Source organism: Lemur catta, chromosome 5, assembly GCF_020740605.2.
Source record: "Lemur catta isolate mLemCat1 chromosome 5, mLemCat1.pri, whole genome shotgun sequence".
Lineage (NCBI taxonomy): Eukaryota > Metazoa > Chordata > Mammalia > Primates > Lemuridae > Lemur > Lemur catta.
The window spans coordinates 66,018,620-66,046,099 of NC_059132.1; the positions used below are offsets into that span (position 1 = coordinate 66,018,620).

A 27,480-nucleotide genomic window follows, 5' to 3' on the forward strand; every position below is an offset into this window, starting at 1 on the left:
AATGGGTAACACAGACCCAAAACAAATCAATTCACAACTAATATATAATTGCAATCATGACAAGGAATATGAAAGCAAATAACGTGGGAGATCAGAGAATAACCCTATTAAGGAAGTGACAAGCAGACTGAGGCTCAAAGGATGACAAGAATTGATCAGGAAAGAAGCAGGGAAGACCATCCAGGCAGAGGCTGCTACGAGCAGGAAGCAGGAGGAAGGAAGAAGAGTGGCAATCCAGGAACTGAAAGCCTGCTCCTGCGGCCGGGGTGTGGTGAGTGGGGGGTGGGTGGTAGCCACAGGATGAAGAGGAGGAGAGGGCTACGCTATACAGAGCCATGCAAAACATGCTAAGGGATCTAAAGGGTATTTAAAAGGAAGTGACACCATTTGATTTGTATCTTAATGTAAGCTTCTTATAATCTTTAGAATGTGATTTATATGTCTCTTTGCTGAAGAGTTGGGGGATGGGCTAAAACAGTACTTCTGTTCTGGACTAAGAACTCTGCACTTGAAACCATCTGTTGTCACTCCCCAAATCTAACTTTCAGCATAATTTAATGAAAGTCAGGCCAAGAAGCTAGCTGTAGGCTTAATGGCAATTGGAGAAAAAAGTAATGCTGGTAATTAAAGTCATAGTGACTGGTTCTCTTAAAAGCACTACTCTGGAGAAACATTTTCAAAGACAGGAGATTTAACTTAGACTTCTATTAATGAAAGTGAGATCAATAGGCCAACAGATATTACTTCCTGCTGTGGGTTATCATCTAAACATACCAACTAAGTGAAGGCTAGGAGCAGCATGTTATATTAGATGCTGAGGACAAAAGGTGGCAAAACACTTGATTCTTCCCTTAAGTGGCCTATTATCTAAGTGGGAGAGATTGAATATACACCTGAAGTGACAAAAGTCTAAGATAGTACAGGGTGGATGTAAAGAAAGGAATGCTGCAGGATTTGAACAAAGAAAAATTGCTGAGATAGGGGATGGTCCAGAAACCCCTTAAGGAGAGCTGGGACTGGGCTGAGAAAAGTAGATTTTAGATGATCAGAGGTGCATGGATGGCATTCCAGACACTCAAGGCAGGGGAAATATTATTATCCCAGACAGGGATGAGGAGGTCATTTAAGAATTTTATGTGAACTTGTATGACTGGGTTGGAATGTTTGCATAAGTTGATAGCAAGTAATTTTTAAGAAAAGACACTTTGAAGAAAACATACTTACCATTCCAGTTGTTTATTCTGTAAATTCATGTTTTCAAACTGCCTCAGTGCACCTTTTTTTTTTATTTCAGCTTATTATGGGGTACAAAAGTTCAGGTTATATATATTGCCCATGACCCCCATTCCCCCGAGTCTGAGCTTCAAGTGTGTCCACTCCCCAGACAGTGCGCATCGCACTCATCACGTAGGTATGAACCCATCCCCTCCCCCCACCCCCATCCCCCCCACCCCCATCCCCCCCAGTCAGAACTTCAAGGTCTCCATTCCCCAGACAGTGCCTATCGCTTTGAGCTCCAAGGAGGCTGCCTTGAAAGCCGAGGAAATCGAGGGGAGAATCTTCATGATTCTCTCTCTTACATAGCAGCCTTCTACATAATATTCCTTTCAGAAAAAAAAAAAAAGATTACACTGTAAAATACAATACAGCAAAGCTTCTGCTAAATGAAATAGACTTAATGAAGAGTCACATATACAGGGTAGTCACCAGTGGCCCTGAGGGTATACTGAGAAAGGAACCTAGATTTAGGAGGAAGTATCCTACTGTGAGTTAATTAGGATACTAAGAAGATATTGGGCAATGAAAGATAAGAACAAATGGCAAATTGGCACTCCGCCAGGTGAACAGGGACAATCTTAGTGCTTGGATTTGGTGAGAGCATAAGACAGAGTGATGAAGGATGACCCCAAATCTTGGAGCCATTGACGACAGGAAACGTGGGCGTTAATGAGCAGAGTCAGGAGAGGTCAAAGGCAAGTTGATTTGGGGAAGACATGAGTTCAATTACAGGCAGGCTATTTGTGGTTACAATGATATTGCAGGGTCACTCTCCAGCAGACAGTATGAGGCATGCTACTGAAATGCAGGAGAGCAGTCAGAGCTGGGTGTGTGTAATTTTTCAACCATTAGTGAACTATACACAGCCTGACACTAAACAATAGCATATGTGCAATTCTTGTTAACACAATGGATTAGCACAGGACAAAAGCACAAACTATATTTAAACATGGAAAATCCTCCCAAGGCCAGAGAGGGCATAGAGATTTGAGAATCGTTCTCAAGGAGGTGACAGTGATGCCCAGAAAGTGAATTAAATCTCTAGGAGAGATCATATATAGGAGAAAAGCCTCCAAATGGATACAGCCTGAGCACCAGGGTCCTCTATGTAGGGAGGAAGATAACCCCTGAGAAAAGTAGCAGTTCCTATGAACTTGCACTCGGCTGTTTCAAACATGCACAGGCAGAGTCAGTCTCAGCCACAACCACAAAGCGGAAGCAGCTCCCGAGCCCTTCCTCCTTTTCTGTTCCTGGCATTCAGTGCCCACATGGACACTCTACCCTCTTTCACACCCTCATTGCAGCCTTATTCAGACAAAGTATCTCTATTAGCCAATTATAACTTAGAGGAAACTTAAATCATCATGCTATTACACTTACAGTTACGTACAGTGGGAAAGTCTTTGCCTTTTTTATAGAAGAATTACATTAAAAAAAAAAGCATGAATCAGATTATGTTAGCCCATGACTGAAACTTCTCAGTGGCCTCTAGGTTGCCATCAGTGGAAAATGAAAAATCTTTAGCATTTACAAGTGCCCGCATGATCTATCAGATCTGCCTCTCTAGCTTCAACCCCCACCATTAACCACGACCTGCTCATGCTGGTCTCTTTCCAATGTCCTGCAGTGTCCAGGCCTTTTCCTCTCAGGGCCTAGAATGGCTTCACATTACCCCTCAGTCCTTTGCCAGACTAATTCCTAGTCATTCTTTCTCGATTTAAATGTCATTTCTTTAGGAACATCTTCCTTACCTCCTAACCAACACTCGGGCCCTCTGGCAGTCACTTCCATAGCATAATATTTAATTGCTGAACTGTTATGTATTATTGTGATTAAGTGTCAAATTTGCTCACTGCTGTATCCAAAGTACCTGGAACAATGCCTGGCAGATAGCACATGCTCAACACATAGTTTTTGAATGAATAGCTTTAAGGAAAATGTACTTTTCTAAGGGAATAATTTGTACTATGTGAAATCACAGCACTAGGTGTTGGATTGCCTCACCTACTCTAGAAACAGCATGTAATACTCTATAGTCCTAAACCTTTAGTGGACACCAGCATGAACTGGAGGGCTTGTTCAAATACAAACCCACCCCTACAGTTTCTGATTCCCTTACTCTGGGCTTGGGCCCATGAATTTGTGTTTCTAAAATGTTCCCAGGTGATACTGATGCTTGTGATGCAGGGACCACACTTTGAGAACCACTGTTCTATGCTACCAGTTCTCCTCCTGCTTTAGCTGGGAAGAGAAAGGGGAAAAAAGAATTGAAAGATTAGTTTGGGAAGCCAACTATGGGTGTCCGTGATTTTCTATCATATTCTCTTGAATGCTGACACAAAGCATAACTAGGTTACTTTCCTGCACTTCACACTGTCATACCAGTATAAGGGCTCATGTCACTAAAACTACAGGCTGACAAAGTCCCACCTCTACCAGGAACTCAGATGTCACAGTTTGGCTGTGGCTGCCATTCAAACCCACTTCCTCATCCCAACTACCTCCGTTTCTATCATAAGTCCACATATTTCCTGAATTTTCAGTTTTGACTCTTGTTCCTTCTGCATTGGATGTGTCCAGTCTCCAACAAAATATTGTCATTTCTTTCTCCAGGTATTTGTTTCTGAACTGTGCCTTCTTTCTCATTCCTATTATTCCATTCTGGTCCTTCTCTACACTTTCCACCTCTCCTTACTTCCACCCTTCAGCCTATTACCTGTTTTGTTCAGGACTTTCCCCCCAGGTTAAAATTGACAAAAACCAATTAAAATGAGGTTAAACAAGAAAGGGATATATTAACCATAGAAATAGTAAAAATCAGTTATACATATGGTTTCAGGGACTCCAGAAACTCAATGTGATTCTCTCACTCTTTCTCTCCATCTCTCTGTGTTGTCGTTGTCCCCAACTGCAGAAGATTTTCCTATACATAGAAGAGGGAAGAGATAATGTGGACAGAAGTAGCTTCAGGCTTACGTTTTATCAGCAGTGGCCTAACAGAAAAGAGAAATGTTCTCTTCAATCACTTATACATGAAATCCCAGGGAAGGAATGTAATAAGCCTGCCCTAGGTCATATACCCATCTCTGGGTCAATCACTGTCACCAGGGACATAGAGCTTGGACCAGATCCTTGGGTAAGAAGGGTGGATTTAAAATGCAGCTATCAGCAACCCCTTCAGATTCTTATGAATCAGAGAAAAGACATTTCAACAGCAAAAAGAACAGCATCAATATGAGAAAAAATGAAAAAGAATTATGACCAGAACAAAAAAAAAAAAACCAGTGATATTCAACTGCACCACTAGGAAATGCAGTTTTTCCCCTCCTAAATGTTTTTCTCCTCCTCTCCAAACTCTCATATTTAGGCATGCTTCAATGTTCACCTCATTTTTATTCTCCACTATGAAGCTTGGCCAAGGTATTCTGGCCCACAGTGATCTCTTTACCTTGGAATTCCCATAACCTCTATAGTAAATATCACATATCTAGTATTCAATTATTCTCTAGTTTCATGTGTGTAGATTTTCCTTTCCCTATAGAATGAGCTCCTTAAAGATAGAAGTCATGTCTTATACCTGTTTTGCACCCTCTACAATATGCAGAACAATACAGGCATTGCTCAAACAGAACTTTTGCAATGGCTTCACAATCAGTGAGTGCTAACAGAAGGAAACCATGGGGATAATAATGGGAATTGAGTAGCACAGGGTAAAACAAATAAGAAACATTGAACTCTATCAATGGTTTCTTTAAAAGAGGAAGAGCCCAGAGGTAAGTTATAACTCCTGGTAATATTCTAGCTCTAGCTTGGGTTGGATGGTGAGTTTGAGGATATATTTTATGCTATTATGCTATAGCTTTTATATATATTATACACATTCTTATTTTTCATTAAGAGAGATGTTTCAGGAGAAATTGGATGAGAAAATGGTAAAAAAAATAGCATATATTTTTACTCATTTCACTCTTACAAATTGCAATAACTTTAAATTGAGTGTGGAAAAAAGGAGAGAGAAAATTTCTTAAAGCTCAAAATGTTTATGGCAGAAGACTCTTTCTCAAGAAACAAAAGATCATGCTTTTTGACAAAGCACTAGTATTTGTAAGACTGATTTAGATAACTTTTGGATAATAGGCCTCAGATCCTAAGAGAATTTTGCTTAAAATGGACATTTTGACCATCGTCATCATATCTGTGTATTCATTTATATAATATATCAAACAACTATTTGTTGAGAATTTGTTCTGTACCAAGGCAATGTCTTAGAAGCTAGAAATATACAGTAATGGTCCCATCCCTTGTGAACTTACACTCCATTTGGTAAGAAAAATAATTAAATAGGCAAATGTAAAAAAAAAATTCATGAATGAAGCTAAAGAAACACATTAACTTTAGTAGAACAAAGTTTCCCTGAGGAAATAATAACAAGGGAGAAATTTTTTAAAACAAGTAAAAGTAAGCCAAGCAAAGAGAAGGGATAACTTATCCCAGGCAAAGGATATGGACTGTATGAACACCATGAGATAAGTGAGATGTGGTATAAAAGGATTTCAGTGTAGCCAACTGGAGAGCCAGTCATGGAGTTCCTTGCCGACTATAGTTAGGAGTTTGGACTTTTTTCTAATAACAGGGTGAAAGTGACTCCTTATATTTTTGATCTGTTAGCCCTAGATTTACATTCTTTCAGTAATAGATTTTTTTTCTGCTTTCATTACTTATTCTGTTACTTCTCTGCATTGCTTTGTTTGTACAAAAATAAAACTAACATTCTATTGTCAAAGTCCATTCTACGTGTAGAAGATAAGCTATTCAGTCTTTGATATTCAAGTAAAAAAAGCTACCCTCTGTGACCTAACGGAAAGCATTCATTTCTAAGAAAGTATTCATTTTCTTAAGAAAGTTCACAATTTTATTCTCTTCCTTATGTTTTTGTTTTTGTTTTGCTGAGTCTTATTGAAACTATTAGCAACTTTCTCCTGTTCATTTCCTTTTTTTCTTTTTCTTTTAAATTATCATTATGATTATGATTATTATTATCATTTATGAATATGATGGGGGTAAAAATGTTTAGGTTACATATATTGCCTTTGCCCCATCTGAGTCAGAGCTACAAGCATGTCCATCCCCCAGACGGTGCTCACTGCACCCATTAGGTGTGAATATACCCATCCCTCCTCCCCTCTCCCACCTGCCCAACACCCAATGAATGTTACTACCATATGTGCACATAAGTGTTGATCAATTATTACCAATTTGATGGTGAGTACATGTGGTGCTTGTTTTCCATTCTTGTAATACTTCACTTAGTAGAATGGGCTCCAGCTCCATCCAGGATAATACAAGAGGTGCTAGGTCACCATTGTGTTTTGTGGCTGAATAGTACTCCATGGTATACATATACCACATTTTATTAATTCACTCATGTATTAATGATTATTATGGATACATAATAGTTGTATATCTTTATAGGGTACATGTGATATTTTGATACAGGCATACAATGTGAATTAGTCAAATCAGGGTAATTGGGGTATCCAACACCTCAGGCATTTATCATTTCTTTATAGCTAAGTTGGTAGGAAATACAGGTATGAATATTGTTGGTACCATGCCAGATGTAAGTTACTTGAGATTACTCAACATAGAGTCAAAAGTAGAGAGAAGGTCTTGTTTCTCTCTACTTGGAATGGTCAGACTTAGAAAAGGTAAAATGGCCCTCTCTTCATTTATAGAATCATAAAAGGAGAAAAATGGGATGTGCACTGCAAATGAATGTATAACTAGTATGATACAATGTTTTAGAACTAATTTCTTTACTTGAAATAAATAATTTTAATTATTGTAGTCATCAGTAAAAATTCAGATATAGCCTATGCTAACTTTATTTTACAGAGTAATGGTTTCTTCAACAAAGAAAAATATTTATAACATCACATTTTAATGTTATAAATATTTAGTATTATTTCACACAGTCTATCAGCATTTATCTCACTAATTTGTATTCTGAATGAACAAAAAAAAAGAATTAAGACATTGACACACACACAAAACTTATTTTAGAAATCTTGAAAATTTATAGAAATGACATTTTATGTCTTTTCTTTATATATTTTAAAGATATGCCTTGTTCTTAGCAGGGTTTTTTTCTTTTATTTCTCTCAATTTGGGAGATAATCTTTCCTGGAATGAAATGACAGTATCATCAATAATACTAATTATCTTGACTAGTAAATTATCTTACATGACCAAACCAAGTGGATTGATTAATTACCTTCTAATTTAGCTAAACAGGTCATTCTGATTTTTGGAAATAGCATGCTTTCTGAAGGCCAATTGTTAAACAAGTTGTGCTTTGAGAAAGTAACAAAGAAAAATAGACATTCCCCTGCTTAAAAAATTACATTAAAGTAGATTTGAATATCAACCAGGAATTTTCCAATCTCTGAAAATTTTAGGAAAAAGTAGATAGAAGTATAATACTCTATTAGACATATAAGTCAGTATTTACATATTATAAGGCTATTTATATTATGCTACATTTGACTTTTTTGATAATTTCTACATTTGTTAAATATCCAATCATACCTAAGTGAAAAATATTGAATAAGAAGTATTATTAATGAGATAAAGCTTATCTACTTCTTAATTTAAGAATAATGCATGTTCAGGATTTCAGCTATATTAAACTTGTGCCTCCTTTAATGAATTTTTTTAATTTCAAAATATTAAGGCAGTACAAGTGTTTTGTTACATGGACACCTTCTGTAATGCTTACTTAAGTCAGGGCTCTTTTAATAAATTTTTATCTGTTTGACAATATGAAATTTCTTCTCTGTCTCCAAAAAAAAACAAAAAAGAAGAAAAAGAAAAAAAAAACCCACCTCTTTCTTCTTTTAGTCACACAAATTCATTTTTAAAACTATTGTGTGTGTATTAAGTTTAGATCCCCTATATATTTATGCAACAGAAAATGAATACTACATGTAAACTGATGAATATTGGGTACAGTACTTATTGGTAGCAAATCATTATTTATATCTGAGAATTTATTTATATAATAGCTTGAACATTTTCTCTATTTCCAATTACCACATTTAGGATCTCACCTCATCTTCCCTATAACCATTACAGAGTAGTTTTTTTTTTTTGTTTCGAATTTTCTGCAGTCATCCTCAGGCATAGGTAAATTTAAATACCAGTATCTAATTTGGTTCAGAAATTAAAAATGCCCCTGCAGCAGCCTCAGTGAGTTGTCTTTTGTTCAGAGCACTGTGACAATCTTAATCACAGCACACTGTTCTTCCCACCTCTGTCAGATACAAGGAAGACTCCAGGAGTATGTTAGTTCTCCTTCATTCACTTCCGGGTTTATGCAAAACTGAAGATGCCAAAATACAGAAGGTCCTGTGTTTGAAGATGAATTTCACTGCACACATTATACTGAGAACTTTCTTCCTTTCCTCAGAGCTGCCCAACAAATGATAATCAAAACCTCTCTATGTTCTTCCTAATTTGTACTACCTTGTTTTCATCTGGCCCTCCTGAGTCTCACCTTTACAAACTCTGATGCCTTTATTTTTGCAACTCTTGGATCTCAGTTAGATCAAGACTCTGAGAGTGTAACCAAATTAAAATGTTTTGCCATACTATAGCATGGTGACAGTGGAGAAAATAAAGGAGAAACAGGGAAAGAAAAAAAAATAACCAGAATAAAATAGAAGCCATATGTACTGTCAAAATGCCCCAAGTACCAGAGGAATCCTGGCTCTCATCAGCATTCCAAAGCCTCACAATTCTCCCAGTTAGAGCTAGAAAGGCCCTGAGAGATCATTTCACCCAGTGGTTCTGAGTCTGGCTGCATGTTAGGTTCACCTGGAAAGTTAAAAGGACAAAAATGCTGCCAGGACCCCATCCAGATCACTTTGGAAGGGAGGGGTCAGCATGGGTACATTTTTAAAAGCACCCCACATGATTTTAATGAGAAACCAGGGCTGAGAACCACTGATTTTTAGTCCAATCCCAGGTGAACAAATTGATGCCCAGAAGATACATATATTCCAAAATCCATACTCTGGGCAGGAGGTCCACTTGGCAACACTTCTATAATCTGAACACGCTAGAATGGACCCTGGGGGTGAGCAACTGGTGCAATTTATTTGCTCTCAGCTCCTGAAGCCATCTAAAATTTAGGACAGTGATTCTCAAACTAGACAACTTTATTGATGGAAATAGAAAATATCATCACTCCTAGACGATTCATTTTAGAATAAACCTCAAATTTCTCATCTAATTGGTATAGAGAATTGCAATTCATTTTCAAATGATATTTTGGGGGCAAAAAAGCCCTGAATTCACGGTTCTCAAAGTAAATTCCCTGTACCAGTAGGATCAAAATCCCCCTGGAATTTGTTAAATATGCAAATTATTAGGCCCCAGCCCAGACTTATTGAATTAGAAACTCTGGGAATGGGATTCAGCCATCTAGGTTCTAAGTAGCCCTCTATGTGCGTCTGATGCATGATAAAGTTAGAGAACCACTGAAGTAGAGAATATATATAATAAAATACTTAGTTTTAATAGAGTGTGTTCTTGCTGCAATGGGGGTAACTGGGGTGCCTTAAAGTATAAGGAAAAGGAACCTAACATAAGTCTGTGCAAGAGGGACAGAAAAACTCAAACAAAATAAAGGAAATGACGTGTTTGTAGTTGCTGATTTTCTGGTTCCTTTTTAAAACAAGTACGTGCATATGTGTATGCATGTGTGTAAATGCATATTGTGTGTCTATATGTATAACCATAAACATATATACACACATATATATAGAGTCATGTGCCTCATAATGACATTTCAGTCAAGGGCAGACTGCGTATATGACCGTGGTTCCATGACGTTATGATGCCACTGAAAAATTTCTATCACCTAGTGACATCTTGTTCCTGACCCTGTGTAGGCCTAGGCTGAGGTGTGTATTTGTGTATTAGTCTTTAACAAATAAGTTTACAAAGTAAATAAATAAATAATTTGTAAAATATAACAATCTTATAAAATGAGAATATAAAGAAAGCAAATCTTTTGTACAGCTGTACAACGTGTTTGTGTTTTAAGCTAAGTGTTATTATAAAACAGTCAAAAAGTTTTTAAAAAGATTTAAGTTTATAAAATAAAAAAGCTACAGTAAGGTTAACTTATTACTGAAGAAAGAAAAATATTTTCTCTAAATTTACTGTAGCCTAAATGTGCAGTGTTTATGCAGTGTACAGTTGTGCACAGTAATGCCCTAGGCCTTCACATTCACTCACCACTCACTCACTGACTCACCCAGAGCAACTTCCAGTCCTGCAAGCCCCATTCGTGGTAAGTGCCTATACAGGTGTAACATTTTTTACCTTTTACATTATATTTTTTCCTTACTGTTTCTATGTTTAGATATGCTTTGATACACAAATACTTAGCCTTGTGTGACAATTGCCATCAGTGTTCAGTACAGTAACATGCTGTACAGGCTTGCAGCCTAGGAGCAGCAGGCCATACCATATAGCCTAGGGGTGTGATAGGCCGTACCATCTAGGTTTGAGTAAGTACTCTGTGATGTTCACATGATGACAAAATCAAATCAGAACATATCCCTGTCATTAAGTGTCCCATGACAGTATTTAATAGGGACAGTTTTTGACCAAGAAAGAGAAAGATCAAAAGGTGATGAAAAGACAGGGAGGCAACATGAAGGACAGGCGTTGCAAAAGGCATGGACAGTGATGAGTGCCGAGAAAGTTCAAACAAACCCACAAACCCAGGCAGTTGAAAATGCTAAAGATGCAATTGAAGACACCCCTTTCAGGAGCAAATAATAGGGTAAGGTGTTTTGCCTTATAAGAAACTGCAGCAGAATCTTGTATACCTAAATGCAATGTCTGAATACACACACTTGCCTAGAGTATAGATGTATACCATAGCTGACAAGAAATATGTTTTATATGCTTAAAATGCAGATAATGCAAGATATTCCTGGCATATTGGTGTATGTGAAGGAGGAGAGGAGCAGATAGTATTTTTCTGTTCTTGCAGTGACTAAGTATATTGGGATATAAAAGGGAAACTCTCACTCATAGAGTTAACACCTGCAGGTTTATATTTCTATTAAAATGTAAATGACAGTTTGTGGAAATCCTTTGGTTATTTTGTAACCAAAATATTACAAAGGTTTCTCCTGAAGCTGGGCAGGAAGGGAACAGAACAGCAATGCAACATCTACTGATAATAACAAATTGCTCAAATATATAAATATACCAAATTTATTCATTGATTTATTAATTCATTAATGAGAAAAAGAATGTGAAGTAGAATTACAAAATATTTTAAAATCTATGTATTTTTATTATTACAGTAGTTAATGGTTATTGTAAAGAAAATTAAAAATCAGGAAAACTACCATTTTAATATAAACTTAATTAACTGAATAAACAATCACTATTTAAATTTTGATATGTTTCTGTCTACTCTTTTTGTATGATTTTAATTTTTTAATTAGGATTATATTGTATTTTCAGTTATGTCTCTCAATTACAAGATACAAAGTTCATACACATAGCTTTTGAAGCATGAACCTGTCAGAAAAAAATCTTAGTGGTTTTGCCTAAGTGGAAAATCTGTTCTGTTAGAATTCTGAATAAATAAACTTTTGTGATTTTATTTTTTGTAAGGCATTTTCATTTGTTGCCACAAAATTATACTGTGTCTTGAGAGATGAATTATTGGAATAATTAAATGATATAAGAATCATTCTGGATTCCCTACACAGTGGGAAAACGGAATTAGAAAGAGGAAGTAAGGAACCACATTTTTAATCATACATTTGTAATTCTGCTTTTTGAAAAAATATTTTTCAGATATGATTATTCATTGAAGTATCTCAAATCTAACATAGTAGCATCTCTGAGAAAGTTTGGAACTATTTCCTTCTTCTTGTCAGGATTACTGTCCTCATACCATGTTACTAGGTTAAAAATCAAATTATGAGCATTATAGTTTTCAGGTGGTAACGGTGAGACAAACAGATGCTCAGAGGCCATGTAAATAGATTAATCTTGAGCAACTGTCCTGGGGAGCTTAATTAAAAGCTTAAAGTCAGCTTAGTCTGTCCTTTACCCGCCTTCTCCCACAGCTCATCCCCTTCATTTTCCAAATTGATGCCTAAGTTTTACCAACATCAGTTTTGCAAAACCTCTGTTCTCTTTTTCCATTCTCACACTATTTCACCTGTATAGGCATTTTTCTCATCCACTTTGACTATTATGATATTCTCTTTTTTCTTTCTAATCTAACACTGCTAGATTAATGTTTCTAATAACCTTACTTTTTAAACCAAATTCTTTATTTATTTACTTTTTATTGTGATAAGAACATATAAGATGAAAGCTACCTTCTTAATAAATTTTTAAGTGTGCAGTACAGTATTTATGGTTAATTATAGGCACAAGGTTGCACAGCAGATCTCTAAAACCTAATCGTTTTGCATAACTGAAATTTATACTTGCTGAATAACAATTCCCCTGCATTCCCTCCCCAGCCCCTGGCAGCCACCATTGTACTCTTGGCTTCTTTGTGTTTGACTATTCCATACACCTCGTGTAAGTGGTATCCTGCAATATTTATCCTTCTGTGACTGGTATATTTCACTTAGCATAATTTCCTCAAGGTTCATCCAGTGAGCACCCAATCTTGTAGCAAATGGCAAGATTTCTTTCTTTTTTGAGGCTGAATAATATTTCGTCACATGTATATACCGCTTTTTTTAATTCATTCATAAGTTGATGGACATTTAGGTTGTTTCCACATCTTGACTCTTGTCAATAATGCTGCAATGAATATGAGAGTTCAGGTATCTATATGAGGTCCTGATTTCAATTCTTCTAGACAAATACTCAGAAGTAAGATTGCTGGATCATATGATACTTCTATTTTTAATTCTTTGGGAAAGCTCCACACTGTTTTTCATAGTGGCTGTATCATTTTACATTTCCAAATGTAGTCAAGGGTTCCAATTTCTAGACATTCTGGAGAATATTTGTTATTATTTTTTTTTAATGATAGCCATTCTAATGGGTTTGAGGTGATATTTCATTGTGGTTTTGACTTGCATTTCCCTGATGATTAAAGACATTGAGCACCTTTTTATATACATTTGTATGTCTTCTTTGGAGAAGATTCTATTTAGCTCCTTTACCCATTTTTTAATGTAATCTTAATTTCTTACTCAAATTCTATAGTGGGTTCTCACTTCAACTAAATACAATTAAAGCTCTTTATGTGTGTATGAATGTGTGTGTGTGTGTGTGTGTGTGTGTGTGTGTGTGTGTGTGTTGGCAGTGGGTAAGGGAAATACAAGGCTCTCCATAATCTTACTTTATTTTTCAGCATGACATCCCACTATAATCTGACCCAAACTTTCATGCTTCTTTCAAACTTGAACACATGCTGATACCAAATTACCCAGTCCATCCCATTTCTAAGCCTTGACTGAAGATATCTTCTATGCCTGGAGTGTTTTACCAACATCCTTCTCCATCTGCCAATATTCTACTTCAATTTCAGTTCATATACCACATCTTCCATCGGACCTTAATCACTCCCCCCCCAACCTGTGTATGCTCTTTCCCTCCCTTGCATACAACAGCACTTGATATGGCACACATCACATTTTAACTTGGATTCTGACCAGTTGTGCAATTGTCCAATATAGACTGTCACAGTATAAATCCCCTGAAGAGCAAAGACTAGGACTTATTCATCTTTGTATTTGTCATAGCACCTAATAAAACCTTGCATATAGTAAATATGCAACAAATTGTTGAGAGAATGACTAAATAAATGAATGAATCATGAGTGAATAAATGAAGAAAGACCGACCATTCTTTACTCAAAGTGACTGGCACTGCTGCAAAACATAAATATTTTGCTAACTTACTTGCCTGTGTAGAAGAATTCATATGCAGGGTGCATTTCTCACTCAATGCATTTTTGGTTATCTGTAAAAAAAGTACCTGCTCTGTCAATTATCCACAGCAACTTGAGACTTTCTTTGATGTACTACTCAGTCAGATAAGATTAATGAATGGACAAAATTGCAAGGAAGTCATGGTTAAGGATGAGCTTATAAAGATTCAAACACTCAGCAATCACAAAAAGCTATCACAAAACCAGTCTGAATTAAGAATTTCTGCCACTTGCAGAAAAAAGATTAAAAAATTGTAACTGGATGCTTTTTCTGATAGCTCTGTTATTATGTATGTACAAAAGGCTTATTCTATGGCTGACCTCATATATTTCTTTGGTTGTACCTGCACAGTAAAGCCAAATGAGTTTATATTATCTCGCTTTTGTTTTCCTTTTCATCTCAGCACATACAAGTAATAAAAATTTAGCCTAATAACTTTAAAATGACTGTTTAAAAAGATCTCATTTAATTTTGTCAATTTTATAGACATACCCCCAAAGATCTCAAAGCTGATATAAAATGAATGTTTATGAAATGTGTGAAAGTGTAGAGAAAAATCATCATGTTGGGATAATCATTCAATATTTATTATCCATTTCCTCATCTATGTGTCACCAAAATTATAAGATAGGATCTGGAAAGGTAAATGCCACAGGGGAAAGGCATTTTCTTTGCCCAGAAGTAGACTGTGGTCCGAGAGCACCAAGAAAGTATGACTAGGGCAGCAAAGCGATGGTTAACAGAGAAGGATTATCCCGGAAACCCCATGCAGCTTTGAATCTCTCCCAACTAGGAGGATTTGACCAGTTAGAGCTGATGCTAAGATCAATGAGAAAGAGCTATACTATCACTAAGCACACTTGGGACTGGGACTCCTGCAGCTACACACGCCACATGGTGAGTGGGGTGGCCACGGGGGGATCCAATGTGCTCCATGAGCTCATGGGGACTCTCAGGAAAAGGGCCCAGCCCACTCTGAGACTGAACCACTAGGCTGGATGAGAATAGAGGAGTCTCAGTAAGAATCCTCTGTCCTAAGCAGGATTTAAACTCCTGGCATCGATGGCTTGGAACCATCTCCAGATGTGAGGAAGGACCCAAGAGAAGCAATTCCAATTGGCATCTTCCCAATCTGTCAAGGAATTCAATGCCTAAGAATTCGAATAAGTCTTGGTCTCCTCTGCTTCCATTACTGGCACAGCAAGGTGATCATTAGCTTCTTCTCCACTGTTTTCCATCAGTGCGATATCTGATGGGAAGAAAATGCAGCTGATTAGTTGAGAATTTTGGATCAGCTCCAGGAATAGAATTAGGAGGCAGGGACATTGCTATTCATTGTCTTTGTTGTTGATAACTCCCTACAGCTTTGTGCAGATGGTCTGAGGTTTTGACCAAGTCAGTGATGACAAATTAGGGCATAAAATTAAGCTCAGGAAGTCATGCTGTGTAGCAGCTCTTTTGAGTTGAACATACTCTTTTGAAAAATGAAACACTTTTTAAAAAATCACATAGGTATGAATAACTGCTAGTAATCTGTAGGTGTTGAAAAGATTTTAGATTCAGAATCACCAACCTTATGATTATAAAAATTGTATTAGCTATTTATAAAATATTTGTATTCCTATGCCATAATTGTATTTTTAATTAGAGTTTTCAGGATATTTTAACTCTCAGTCTGGATGATAGTTTAGAATACTTATCTTTATCTCTGTTAAGGAAATCTTAGAAATCTGGCTTATGAGGTCTTTTCATTTTAATTCAGAAACTGTGTATGGGCTCCATGGCAATAGGAGTAGCTGGAAACAGTTGTTAATAAGAACAATATTAAATACTGCCCATCTTCTTTATTTATTAAAAGTTACTTCTCCTTTCTACTGCAGATAAGTTTGCTTGACTTCCTCTGCAGCTCAGATAGGTTATAAAATTGGCACACCTCAGTTTAGTTCCTCAAATGCAAATTAAAGAGTGCATGTTATATAAAAGAATTACACATTTCTCACTTTCACTATAAGTGAATTTTCCCGAAACATAAACAAAACACAGGTAGTTGGTAACAACTTCTGAGAATTGCTAAATCATCTCACTAAGTGAGCTCTTTTGGTCTATACTCTCTACATGTTTAAATAAAAGCTTAAAATATAACATTTCCAGTCCATTTATGGTCCAGTGCTTAGCCATCTTTACCCTGACTTTTCCATACTCTCATTATTTAAATTACTCTTAATATGCATATACATACACAAAAAGATCCTGCCACCTCCAAAATTATTAAACATAAATTTATTCAGCTCATGATACAAGAACTTGTGTAAATTAAACTGTTCATAAACAGCAAAGACCAGATCTGTGTAGTACAGGCTTTAAGAGCAAAGACAGCTCAAGAAATGGAGAGAGCATTGTAGGAAGGAAAAACTGTTTCATTAAAGGGCGTGAGTTTTAAATTTAGATGAGTCTTAATTTAGGTGAGATGTCTTCAAGACAGGGAAGATATCCAGGGTATGAGATCATATCAGAAGAAATTTCCAGAGACATACTTTAATATAATGAATGCAATAGACTCAGGAAATAGCCATCTGACCATTAATTGAAAAAACATTATTTAAACTTTATTGATCACTTAATTAATTTAATCCTTAACAGTCTGTTAAGGAGACACTGCTAGTTTCCCATTTTACTGATGAGAAACTTGAAACACAGAGATGAAGTAATTTAACACTCACTGATAGGCAAAACCATAAATCTCATGTTGATTGTACTTTTAGTAACCACACCAGTATTTTCCAGCATTTTTCACATCATGTCAGGTGCAGAATGTAACATTTGTGAGTCAACTGGGGTAAGTGGACAACACACCCGTGACCTCTAAACTGCCTTCTAGGCTGAGAGGAGTCAAGATCTTGGCACAGCAGTAATTGAAGTATGTCAAAAACTACAGCTTATTAGCTGTTAAACTCTGCACTGTGCTACTACACTTTCGTGCCAAGGATTAGTGGAAAAGATGGCAAAATAGGTAAGGTAAACCCAAATCACAGAAGGTCACATGAATACCAGGTAAAGCAATTGTGATTTTTATTTGATTGGTGATAGAATTCTTAAAGAGTGGCAGTATATTAAGAGGATCTGAGTAACTGTACGTCTTAAAAATGATTTCTTAATGGAAAGAGCAATGTTTTGAAGACAATTTGTGTATCTGTTGACAACTCAAAACTACTAGAGAGATGAATATGGAGATGAAAAGGAAGAAGATACGAAAAACAGTGAGGGGATAAAGTACTGGTATATCGACGGCAATTTGAACGTAGGATCTGAAGTACATAACAGGTTCAAAGACAGAAGCAAACTATTTACCCTAAGAGAACGGAATACTTAAGGAATGGGACCTTTGAGAAGAAAAGCTCTCCTGGGGATGGTGAGATGTAAAAGCAGTGTGTGTCCCCTTGGGATGCCCCAGTATTGGAGTTAGAGAGCCGGCTGAAGGTTTCTGCCACTGGAGAGGCACAGATCTTGGAGATGAATGTTTTAACATCACTGGCAGAGGAGCAAGACTTGTAGGCAGTGAGTGCAGAGAGGAAAATCAAAGGATCGGATACATAACTCTTAAGATAAGCAGACGGGAAATGCTGACAAGGAAATTAGAAATGGGGGGTGGGGAGAAAGTCTGTAGGAAAGGGAAAAAATGGAATCGCAGCACTGGAAAAGAAATTTGAGGTCATGTAGTTTATTTTTGCTTGGGTTCCTTTTACACTTTGCCTGCCAAGTAGTCACCCCACCTCTGCCTGAGCACTTTCAATGACAGGAAAGTCACACTCCCCTGGGGCAGCTCATTCCACCTTTGGAAAGCTCTGTTTATTTTTTTTCTTTATATTTCATGGAAATTGTTTCCTTTAGCTTCTTCTCATCCGATCTAGGTAGCGGTGGGACAAACAAGACCAGTTGCTCTTCTGCACAATATACTTTCCCACATCTGAAGACAGCTGCCTTTTTCTCCTCTGAGATGTTAAGTGTGGGAATTATTATTGCTTCTTTTAGTTTGTCCTAAAATTATTACATGCATACTTTAAAAGGTGGCCCCTTTGACCTACCATTTTGAAATATGGCAGAAGAGTTCTTAACCATGAATTTAGATATATTAAATTCTATATTATTCCCTAACCTCTCTCACCTTCCCAGACACCAGAATCCTACACATTTTTTGGTCTGTTCTCCATAAGTAGTGACTATCCCAATGCCTACAATCATTTTATATGCCCTGCTAATTTCACTGTTCCCAATTTTAAGGGTGATAATATAAGAATAGTGTCAATAAGTCAAAAAAAAGAAGAGGAAGTTTTGAGAGGGAGGGGTTAGTCAACAATGCAGAAAGGATCAGGAAAAATGAAGAACTAGAAAAGATCCTTTGACTTCAGTATGAGGAAGGTATTAGTAGCTTAGCAGAAAAATAATTTCAACAGGAGGGGAGATGGAAGAAATTGTTCCCTTGCTTATATCACAGTCCTTTGAGGTGAAATATGACAGAGTCCTGTAAACTGAAATGCAGATATGAAAAACTGAGTTACTTTTATAAAAACATGCAACACCTTGCATTTACAGTACCTAGCAGTGATTGCTGTGAATTTTATTGTTCACTTACATATTGGCAATAATATTGTACTTTGGCATAGTGTTTATGCTTTGCAATATTTTCTCAGAGATCTTATTTGAGGCTCATAACAGCCTGTTTTAAGAGTTCCAAGCTAAACTGGGGTTCCAGTACCAGAGTAGCTAGTAGCCCTGTCCTTGCTGGAAAGGAAGGGGAGGTGAATGTAGATTTGTACAGTGTGCCTTCCATGAAATACTTCTTTCACCTAGTGGATGGTCTAATGCCCAAAAGAAGCAGCCAGAAAGAAGGGAGCCCAGTCTCCAAGCAGGAGAGATACATTTAAGTTCTCATTGCTGACCACTGGCTTGAGCTATCAGAGTGTGGTATAGAACTGGAAACTGTGTCCAGGGTGACTGAGCCCTGCTTCTATTCTGGTATGAGAAAGTTAAACCCGTATTCAAAATGGATGCCCAGGCAACATGAAATTATAAGTAATTCACTATATAGTCATGTAAGATTTTGCAGATGAGAAAACCAACCGTGAAAACTTGTCTGAGGCCACCAAAATAGAGAAGAGTGAAACTGAATTCAGTCTCAAATTTATTCTACACAAACCCAAATATGCGCCCTTGCCAAGTTTTCTTTGGGACGTGTCTGTGATGTGACTGATCTTGGGGTTCAAATGTGTCAGTAGCTAACTCACTTGTGTGGAGTCAGCATTTATGATCTTGGCCTTACAGACATTTGCTTTAAACAAACTAGCTGCTAAAACTATCCAATCCCAATGCACTGAAAGCAATGCCACAGGTAAACCAAATCGGTAGTAATAGTAGTAATGACCCCATGATCCCATGACTAGCAGTAATGAAATTAACAATTCAAAGCCAATTACAAATATATATGCTTCAAATAAATGAATAAAATAAAATTTAAGAAGACTTGATTACCTTCCACATCTTAGGTATTGCACTCTTTTTATCTCATTTAATCCTCATGACACCCTAAGAGGTATTTTTAACCTTATTTTACAAATGAGTAAAATGAGAACCTTTCCAGTTAACTGGAAGCACAGAGCAAGGAGGTAAGTCAGTATTTGATTTGCTTCTGAATATCAAGCACCAAATAATTCTATATAATATTTAAAATTTTTTTCTCCATGACAATGGGGAAAAAAGTACAGCAGAATAGATATGAATTCATCTGTGAGGGATATGAATATTCTACATATACACATTCTTTGTCCCACTTCCTCCCACTCTCTACATCAGTTCTTCACAATCTACGTAACTTCCAGTCTCTCAAACCCACCCATTTCTCATAATACATAAACCACAAGCTGGTTTCAATTGCCACCCTGCTCAGAGTCTAGACCCCATGACCCGTCGTTTTAATGAGGCATTCTTTGATGCGCCAGAATCTTCCTTTTCTTTGTCCTTCCAGTTTCTGGCCTGGTGATCTCAAGACTGTTAGAGTGTATACCAGCTGCAGGACTGCCTTCTGACTGCGGCACACTGCCGAGTCACAACACGATGTTAACAGCGTTTACTGTAAATTCGTGCTGTCTAATCTCACCAGGGACCTCGGGGCTGCTCCACAATTCTTATATTCATGCTTGGTTAATTTTCTATCACATTCTCCAAGTGGCTTTTTCTGATTCTTTACAGCCTCTGTAAGACCTTAACCCCACGCCTCCCTCCCTTCTGTTTAGCCTGCATGTTGTCCCCTGTATCAGAGAAATAAGACCACCCGGCCCCAGCTCCTGCAATTTCCTCTAATTCCACCTCCTTCTCATCTTCCCCTATCATTTTTCAACTACCTCTCACACTCAGGAAAAGGAGTCTGTGTCCCTGTGTCTTCTTCCACTTATCCAAAGACATTCCTCTACCATACTTCGTTCTGATACTTTCTTGGCTTCTCAAGAACCTTCATCTAACAACTGGGTATTCTCTTGCCTATGTTTTCTAAATGTCTACCTCTCCATGACACCTGTATTTCTGCTCATTAACAAGTTCAGGTTTTCCCTGTTAAAAATAAAATGAAATGAAATTAAAAATAAAACTTTCTCTAGTCTCCTATCCTTTCACTGCTATGTTGAGAGAGAGAGAGAGAGAGAGAGAGAGAGAAAGAGAGAGAGATTATGTCTCTTCACTCATTAACTTGAGCACTAATTTCTCACCCACTGCTTAATACTTTTCAATATGGCTTCTGCCCAAAATATTTCTAATAATTTTTTAGCTTAGTAAAGTGAGTTCTGAGAATGAGTGCCCAACTGTGAAGCATGATGATTAACTTTGAATAAGGATTAGCACCCAAATTAAACCAATACAAACTTGGCAGTAGCCATAATTACTGTGTTTAAAGATTACTTAGAGAAGAATATGGAGGAAAAGGTAGGTAGGGAAGTAAGGGGCTAGCATTAGAAAGATAGGCTTCTCAAAAGGGAAGGGGCAAAAACAGCATGGGATATGGGAGAAGAGAGTTGTGAAGCCGTCCGTGAGATGCTGTGTGAAGATGGCAGGGGTGACTGCCTTTAGGAGTTGAATATTACTGTAAACGTGCTTTGCCAACACAACTAGTCTTGGGAAGAAAGCAGGGTCCTTGGAGGTCTCTGCAGACCCTGCAGGCTGAGATTTTCTTTGTTCTGCCCCAATGTCAACATATTGGTCCAGATTCTTATTATCTTGATAATTGCAATAGTTGCCCAAACAGAGTCCCTGCCTCCTGGTCCTTTCCTCTCCCTCTCAATTAGCCCTACACACTGATGCTGTTGCTGTCTGATTTCTTTTGCATAGAACAAGAACTAAGAAAATGTGAATGAATGAAATGATTAATGAATGAATGAATGAATGAAAAATTCCAAAGTTGCATAACCACTATAGCCCTCACAAAGATGATTTTGTAAGCGGTGCATTAAAAAAAACTTATACAGAAAAAAATATATATTAGTCTACAAGAGCCAAGAAGCCTTGGCAAGGGAGGAGGTGGGGAATGGTAAAGGTCATTTTAATATATATAAGACCCTCCCCCCTCAAAAAAAACATTTGCTTTTCTTAAAACTCAAACATTAAGGCAAGGGATTTTAAGCACCACACACATACAAAATAAAGAATTCTAAAACTTAATTTGTTACACAGAATTTTATGGTCGGCTGTTCACAGAAAGCTAGAAATCATGTGGAAATACCAGCTCATTCAAGTCATAAATGGTGAAAGCCTCAGCACATGCTGATTAGATGCAAGCAGACTGTTAAAATACTAAAATGCCAATAAAATCTGTGAATTCAGCTTGTTTCTGTCACAAAGTGGCAGATACCGAAGTGGATCATCAATGATTTTATAGAATCACTCAATTCCCAAGCCTCAACTTCCCATCAGGTAAAAAGATATCAAAATTATGAATATTTTACAATGTAATTTTATTGCATTATTAAAATCATTTTCTCTACACAATTATTCTGTTGGAAGAAGCATGTTTATGTTTTCATTACTGTGTTTTCATTTATAATTCAGCAATTGTGATTTGTGTGAAGTATATCAATTTAGGAATTGTTTAATTCTTTAATAGCACTATCACATTATTTTTTATTTCTAGTAGATATTTGAAGTTGATGTTTAGCTCTTAAAATCATTTAGAACAATCTCAACATGGCTTGAAAAGACTCTTGGGGTCCAACTTGAACTGAATAATTTAGAAAAAGTTCAAAATGCTAAAAACATGAAAAAATAAATCGTGAAATGGGAATGAAAATGAACCTAGCTTTTGAATTTCCCTATGGGAAATAACTTTAATTTTATGAGAAAATGATTTTGCCAGTGGTGCTTCAGGTAACAGTTTTAGCAGAGATTTTCTAAAAGGATTTTATAAGACATAGGAAGCAAGACTATGATCAGTATGCTGGTAAGCTCAGTTTGAACTCAGTAATCAGCTAGGTCTTTGTTTAAAGCTGCTAATGAATAAATTACTTTTCATGTCCGTAAAAAACTTAGAGCCACAGAATCTTTTTGGCAGCTGTAGAGCATTTGACACAATCTTTTTTTGGTGATGAATTATCCGATGGCATTAACTGCAAATATTTTTTTTTCAAATGAGAAACTTTGTTCATGGAAACAGCAGACATTAATGTCAGGCCAAGAGGGGCTTTTATTTTTAATAAAATAAAATACTATTCTTCTTGCATGCTTCTCTATGTAACCTTCACTTCGGCTGTATTGTTACGTGTAGAAGTTGGGTGATTTATTTTGTAAAATTTGTTTTCATTATTGTCCATAATATTCATACTTTAACTCGAAATCACATGTACACTTTAAGGCAGGGGTCTGCAAACATATTCTGAAAAGGGTCAGATAGTAAATATTTTAGTCATTTTAGTCTTTACAGTCAAATGGTTTCTGCAGGAACTATTCAACTCTGCTGTTGTTCTGCAAACACAACTCTAACCAACACACAAACCAGTGGATGTGGCTGGTTCCAATTAAACTTTATTGGTTAAAAACACGCAGTGGATACAATTGGACTATAGTTTGCTGACTCCTGGTTGAAGGGAGTATCTCTGCAGGTAGGCAGGAGATGGAGGTACAGAGACTTAAGAAATATCAACCTCTTATTTTCTATAATTCATTGGATTTCGGTGCCTCCAAAAATAAATATTACAAGTAAATTAAGTGCTATAAAAGTTCATATTTACTTTCATGGCTACTTTTATAAGAAGTCATATTTTGTTGACTGAATTCAGCTCTATTCTACTAGGATCTGCTGAGCACGTGTGCTGCGACACTGCATTGACAACAAGCATGATACAAAACGTAATAAACCCAGTTCCTTACGAATAGGCTTGAAGAGGAGATATTTCAGGTTTTGATATTAAAGAATAGGTGCTCAGATAATGTTTAGTTTTTCCCCACCACACTGGCCTTTTATATGTAATACTACATCCAACACTACTACTTTCTAACTCAGCTCAGGGCTAGAGGGCATTGATTTTGAACTTGCCTTTGTTCTCATTCCATCACACCCACCCAGGACTTTAGATGTCAGTATCCCTTTTTGCTTACTTTACTTTTCTTAAGAAATGGGTGCAAAATACTACTGTACTCTGTCCTACTTCTTTATTTTGAGGTTGGGGGAGTGTTGAGTTTCGATTCCTGTATCTTTCTGCACTAACAATCTGAGTAGCCATTTCATTTCCCCTGGGGAGATAGCTAAGATATATATATATATACACACACACACACACCCATACACACACATTTATATGCACATGTATACACACACATATCTACACACACATACACACAAATATGCACACATACACATGCATGTATACATATGCACACATACATGCACATGCATATTCACACACATATTTACACATGTGTATGCACACATGCACACATATATAGACACATATGTACACACACACATATTTTTTAGATCCACTCTTTAAAAACATGCTTCTGAAGAAAGGGTGTGTCTACCTAAAAAGAAAGAGCTGTAGCAACAGTTCCTGTATTCTTCCAGCCTGTCACTGTGACTCAGATTTTAAAAAGTAATTGCATAGATTTTAAAAAACTTTTTAAATGTAACAAATTTAAAGCAATGTTTCTAATTAAAAATATTAGCAACTTCTAAGAGCTGGTTAAATCATTAGAATTATTGAACAGCTAAGATTTGAATTCATCACCTAGAATTATGAAAGTCTTATCCAAAGAGGAAAGTAAATTATTTTTAAAAATCTGAATATAGATATAATGATTTCATAGACTGCAAATCTATGAAACTAGAACTCATAGTAGTTCAGAAACTAGTTGAACTAAATTTTTTGGCAGATATAGTAATTAACATTTTCAAACAATAAGATTTACTGTACTTGAGTTTTATGTGACCAGAAATTTCTGTGACTATTAAACAATGATGATTATTGACATTTTAGACCAGTCAATGTGACCAAATAGGTATGCGCCTTCCCAAGAAAATCTTTGTAATATTTTCAGCATAAGACTTTCTGTGGAAACTTCATTCTCTGCTTATACCTTAAAATTTTTTCCAAATTTATTAACATTGGTAAGATACAATATTTACTAAATTATACACTATGGCCCCATAAAATTATCATCAAAAATGGCACAATGAAGTTATGAGACTTCAATTCCTTAAAAAAATTATATGTTCATAGCTTTTATATATGAAAGCCCATAGACTTTTTTGCAAGGACATAGCTTGATAGTTATACTGTTAAAACCTGGCTTCAGTGTAGGGATGAAATGAAAGTGCATTTTTGATGTGCCAGTGTCTAACAACTTATCACATGTCTTGAGTCCAGAAATGACTATACAAGTAAAAATAAATTAATACAGGTTGAGTATACTTTATTTCAAATACTTGGGACCAGAAGTGTTTTGGATTTTGAATTTTTAGGATTTGGGAATATTTGCAGATACATAATGAAATATCTTAGTAGTGGACCCAAGTCTAAACACAAAATTTATAATATTTATGTTTCATATGTACCTTATACACTTAGCCTGAAGGTGATTTTATTTTTCCCTTGGGGACATTGAATGAACTGTGTTTCGTGGGCCTGCGTTTTGGCTGTGTGGAATTTTCCACTCATGGCATCATATTGGGTCTCAAAAACTTTTGGATTTCAGATTTTCGGATTAGGGATGCTCCACTTGTATTGATCATAGATTCAGTTCTAGCATCAAAGTTAGAGTGAAATGTTCACATGTTCTTAATCTTAGGTTGCAGTTTCTATTACTAACAGCACCCGGTATAAGCAAGTGTAGAAATACACTGGTAAGAAGTTTTCTCTGCGATATCTTATACTGGCTTCTGTATCCTGCCTCAGAATCTGTCACTGCGAAGGGGATGAAGAGAGCCCCCTCATCACACCCTGTCGCTGCACAGGGACCCTGCGCTTCGTCCATCAGTCCTGCCTCCACCAGTGGATCAAGAGCTCAGACACGCGCTGCTGCGAGCTCTGCAAGTATGACTTCATAATGGAGACCAAGCTCAAGCCCCTCCGGAAGGTACAGTTTTGGGAGGGAGAACTCTCAAAATAGGCTTGTTTTAAAAATCCATTTTATTCTGTGATAAGATTCTTCTAACATGCCAATATCTGCAAGGGTACATGTCCTGTGTTGAGCACAATTCACAAAATGCAGCCGAGTCTTTACAGATAAGCCTTCCTTTTCTGTTTTATATTCTAGGGTCTCTGATTTATGTATCAATCTCCACAATTAAAAAAATTGTGTGTGTGCACATGAATACATATATAGAAACATAAACACATATATGCACAATATACTTGTAAAAAATGTAATTAAATTGATGAGAACTGTGAGAACATTGTATTTACTGAGGTCACTTCCCAAGATTAGATGCTAGATTATATTAATTAATACGAACTCATCTAATTTCTTGAAAGGCATTAGGTACTTTGTGTAAGGTGTAGATTATTTTTTATGCTTGCTTTTACTTGGGGATTGGTTTGATGGTTCACGTATAATTAGAGTAAGTAGAAAGAAAAATATTTTCCATATTATGCATCAAGCTATGAGAAAGAGGTAAGTATCTTTTTGTCTATAAAGTTTATCTTCGAATTTCTCATTTATATTTTTTTCTAAAGAATGAAGGTAAGATTGTGAGTCAAATATAAACTGAGCATCTCACTCAAAGCCACCAAAGGACAACTTGTAAAGGATAGATATAAACAGGGACAATGAACTTTATATAATTCATGCTTGATAGTTGGACCCCTGGATTTTAGCCTGTAACTCATTCATCTTTTTACCTAACTACAGCCTTACATATATGGATGCTTCATTTTCAGAAGAAAGAGTATGGAGACAACAATTTAAATAATAATCAGCCTGGAGCTGCTTTTCCATTTAAATTAAATGCAAAGCAAAAGTGATAGAAAGAACATTGCTTGGAAATAAATATGATGGGTTCCAGAGTGAGGAGCGGTGAAAAGCAAACAAGAATATTCCAGTAGGCATCTGATTGATGACTGGCCATTGCAATTCTTCATTAATTCTGTAAATTATGGAAAGGGAGAATAACACTCCCTGCTTTCATAGTAGCCTTGATTTTAAAGATCTGCAAATGGTTTATAGACATCAAAAATGATGTACAAAATGATTTTGGGATGTAGGTTGTCTTCTTTTAACATACCCAGTGAACTGAGTACCAAAAGGTAACACTCAGCACTATGCTTTAGGGCCCACAGCAATCAATGCCAGCACCAGAAATTCCTGGTCCCTTGCTTTATCCACCGAGCAGATGCTGCGTGCTGTCTGGGGTAGTTCAATGACACATTGTGCTCCATAATTCTCTAAATTTTTCTTCTTACCCCTCAGGGAACTACAAATTATTCCATGGCATCTGCATACTTCTCCATTTTTCCCACCCTACATCTATATAAAGTTTTCATTTCAACTTTGTCAAATATAATATTTCAATTTGAGAGCAACAATCTAGGATAGTAAGATATGCATATTCTCCCTTCTTTACAGTTTCTACCACTACCACCTGCTTTTTTGTATTAATAAAACAAACAAAACATAATGCTGGGAAGAAACTTGAAAAGCCCTCTTATTCTACCTGCAGTTTTGTAGAATCACC

At 36.5% G+C, this 27,480-nt stretch overlaps 1 protein-coding gene across 2 annotated transcripts in view; it reads left to right on the plus strand.

Annotated features, from left to right (window-relative positions):
* The window catches only part of MARCHF1 (membrane associated ring-CH-type finger 1), a 77,313-nt gene that overhangs the window by 2,407 nt on the left and 47,426 nt on the right, over positions 1-27,480 (plus strand). For both annotated transcript variants that reach the window (XM_045552056.1, XM_045552057.1), the window contains one exon: positions 25,703-25,883. In XM_045552056.1, coding sequence (XP_045408012.1) covers positions 25,703-25,883 — 181 coding nt within the window. The remainder of the gene's footprint in view (positions 1-25,702; positions 25,884-27,480) is intronic.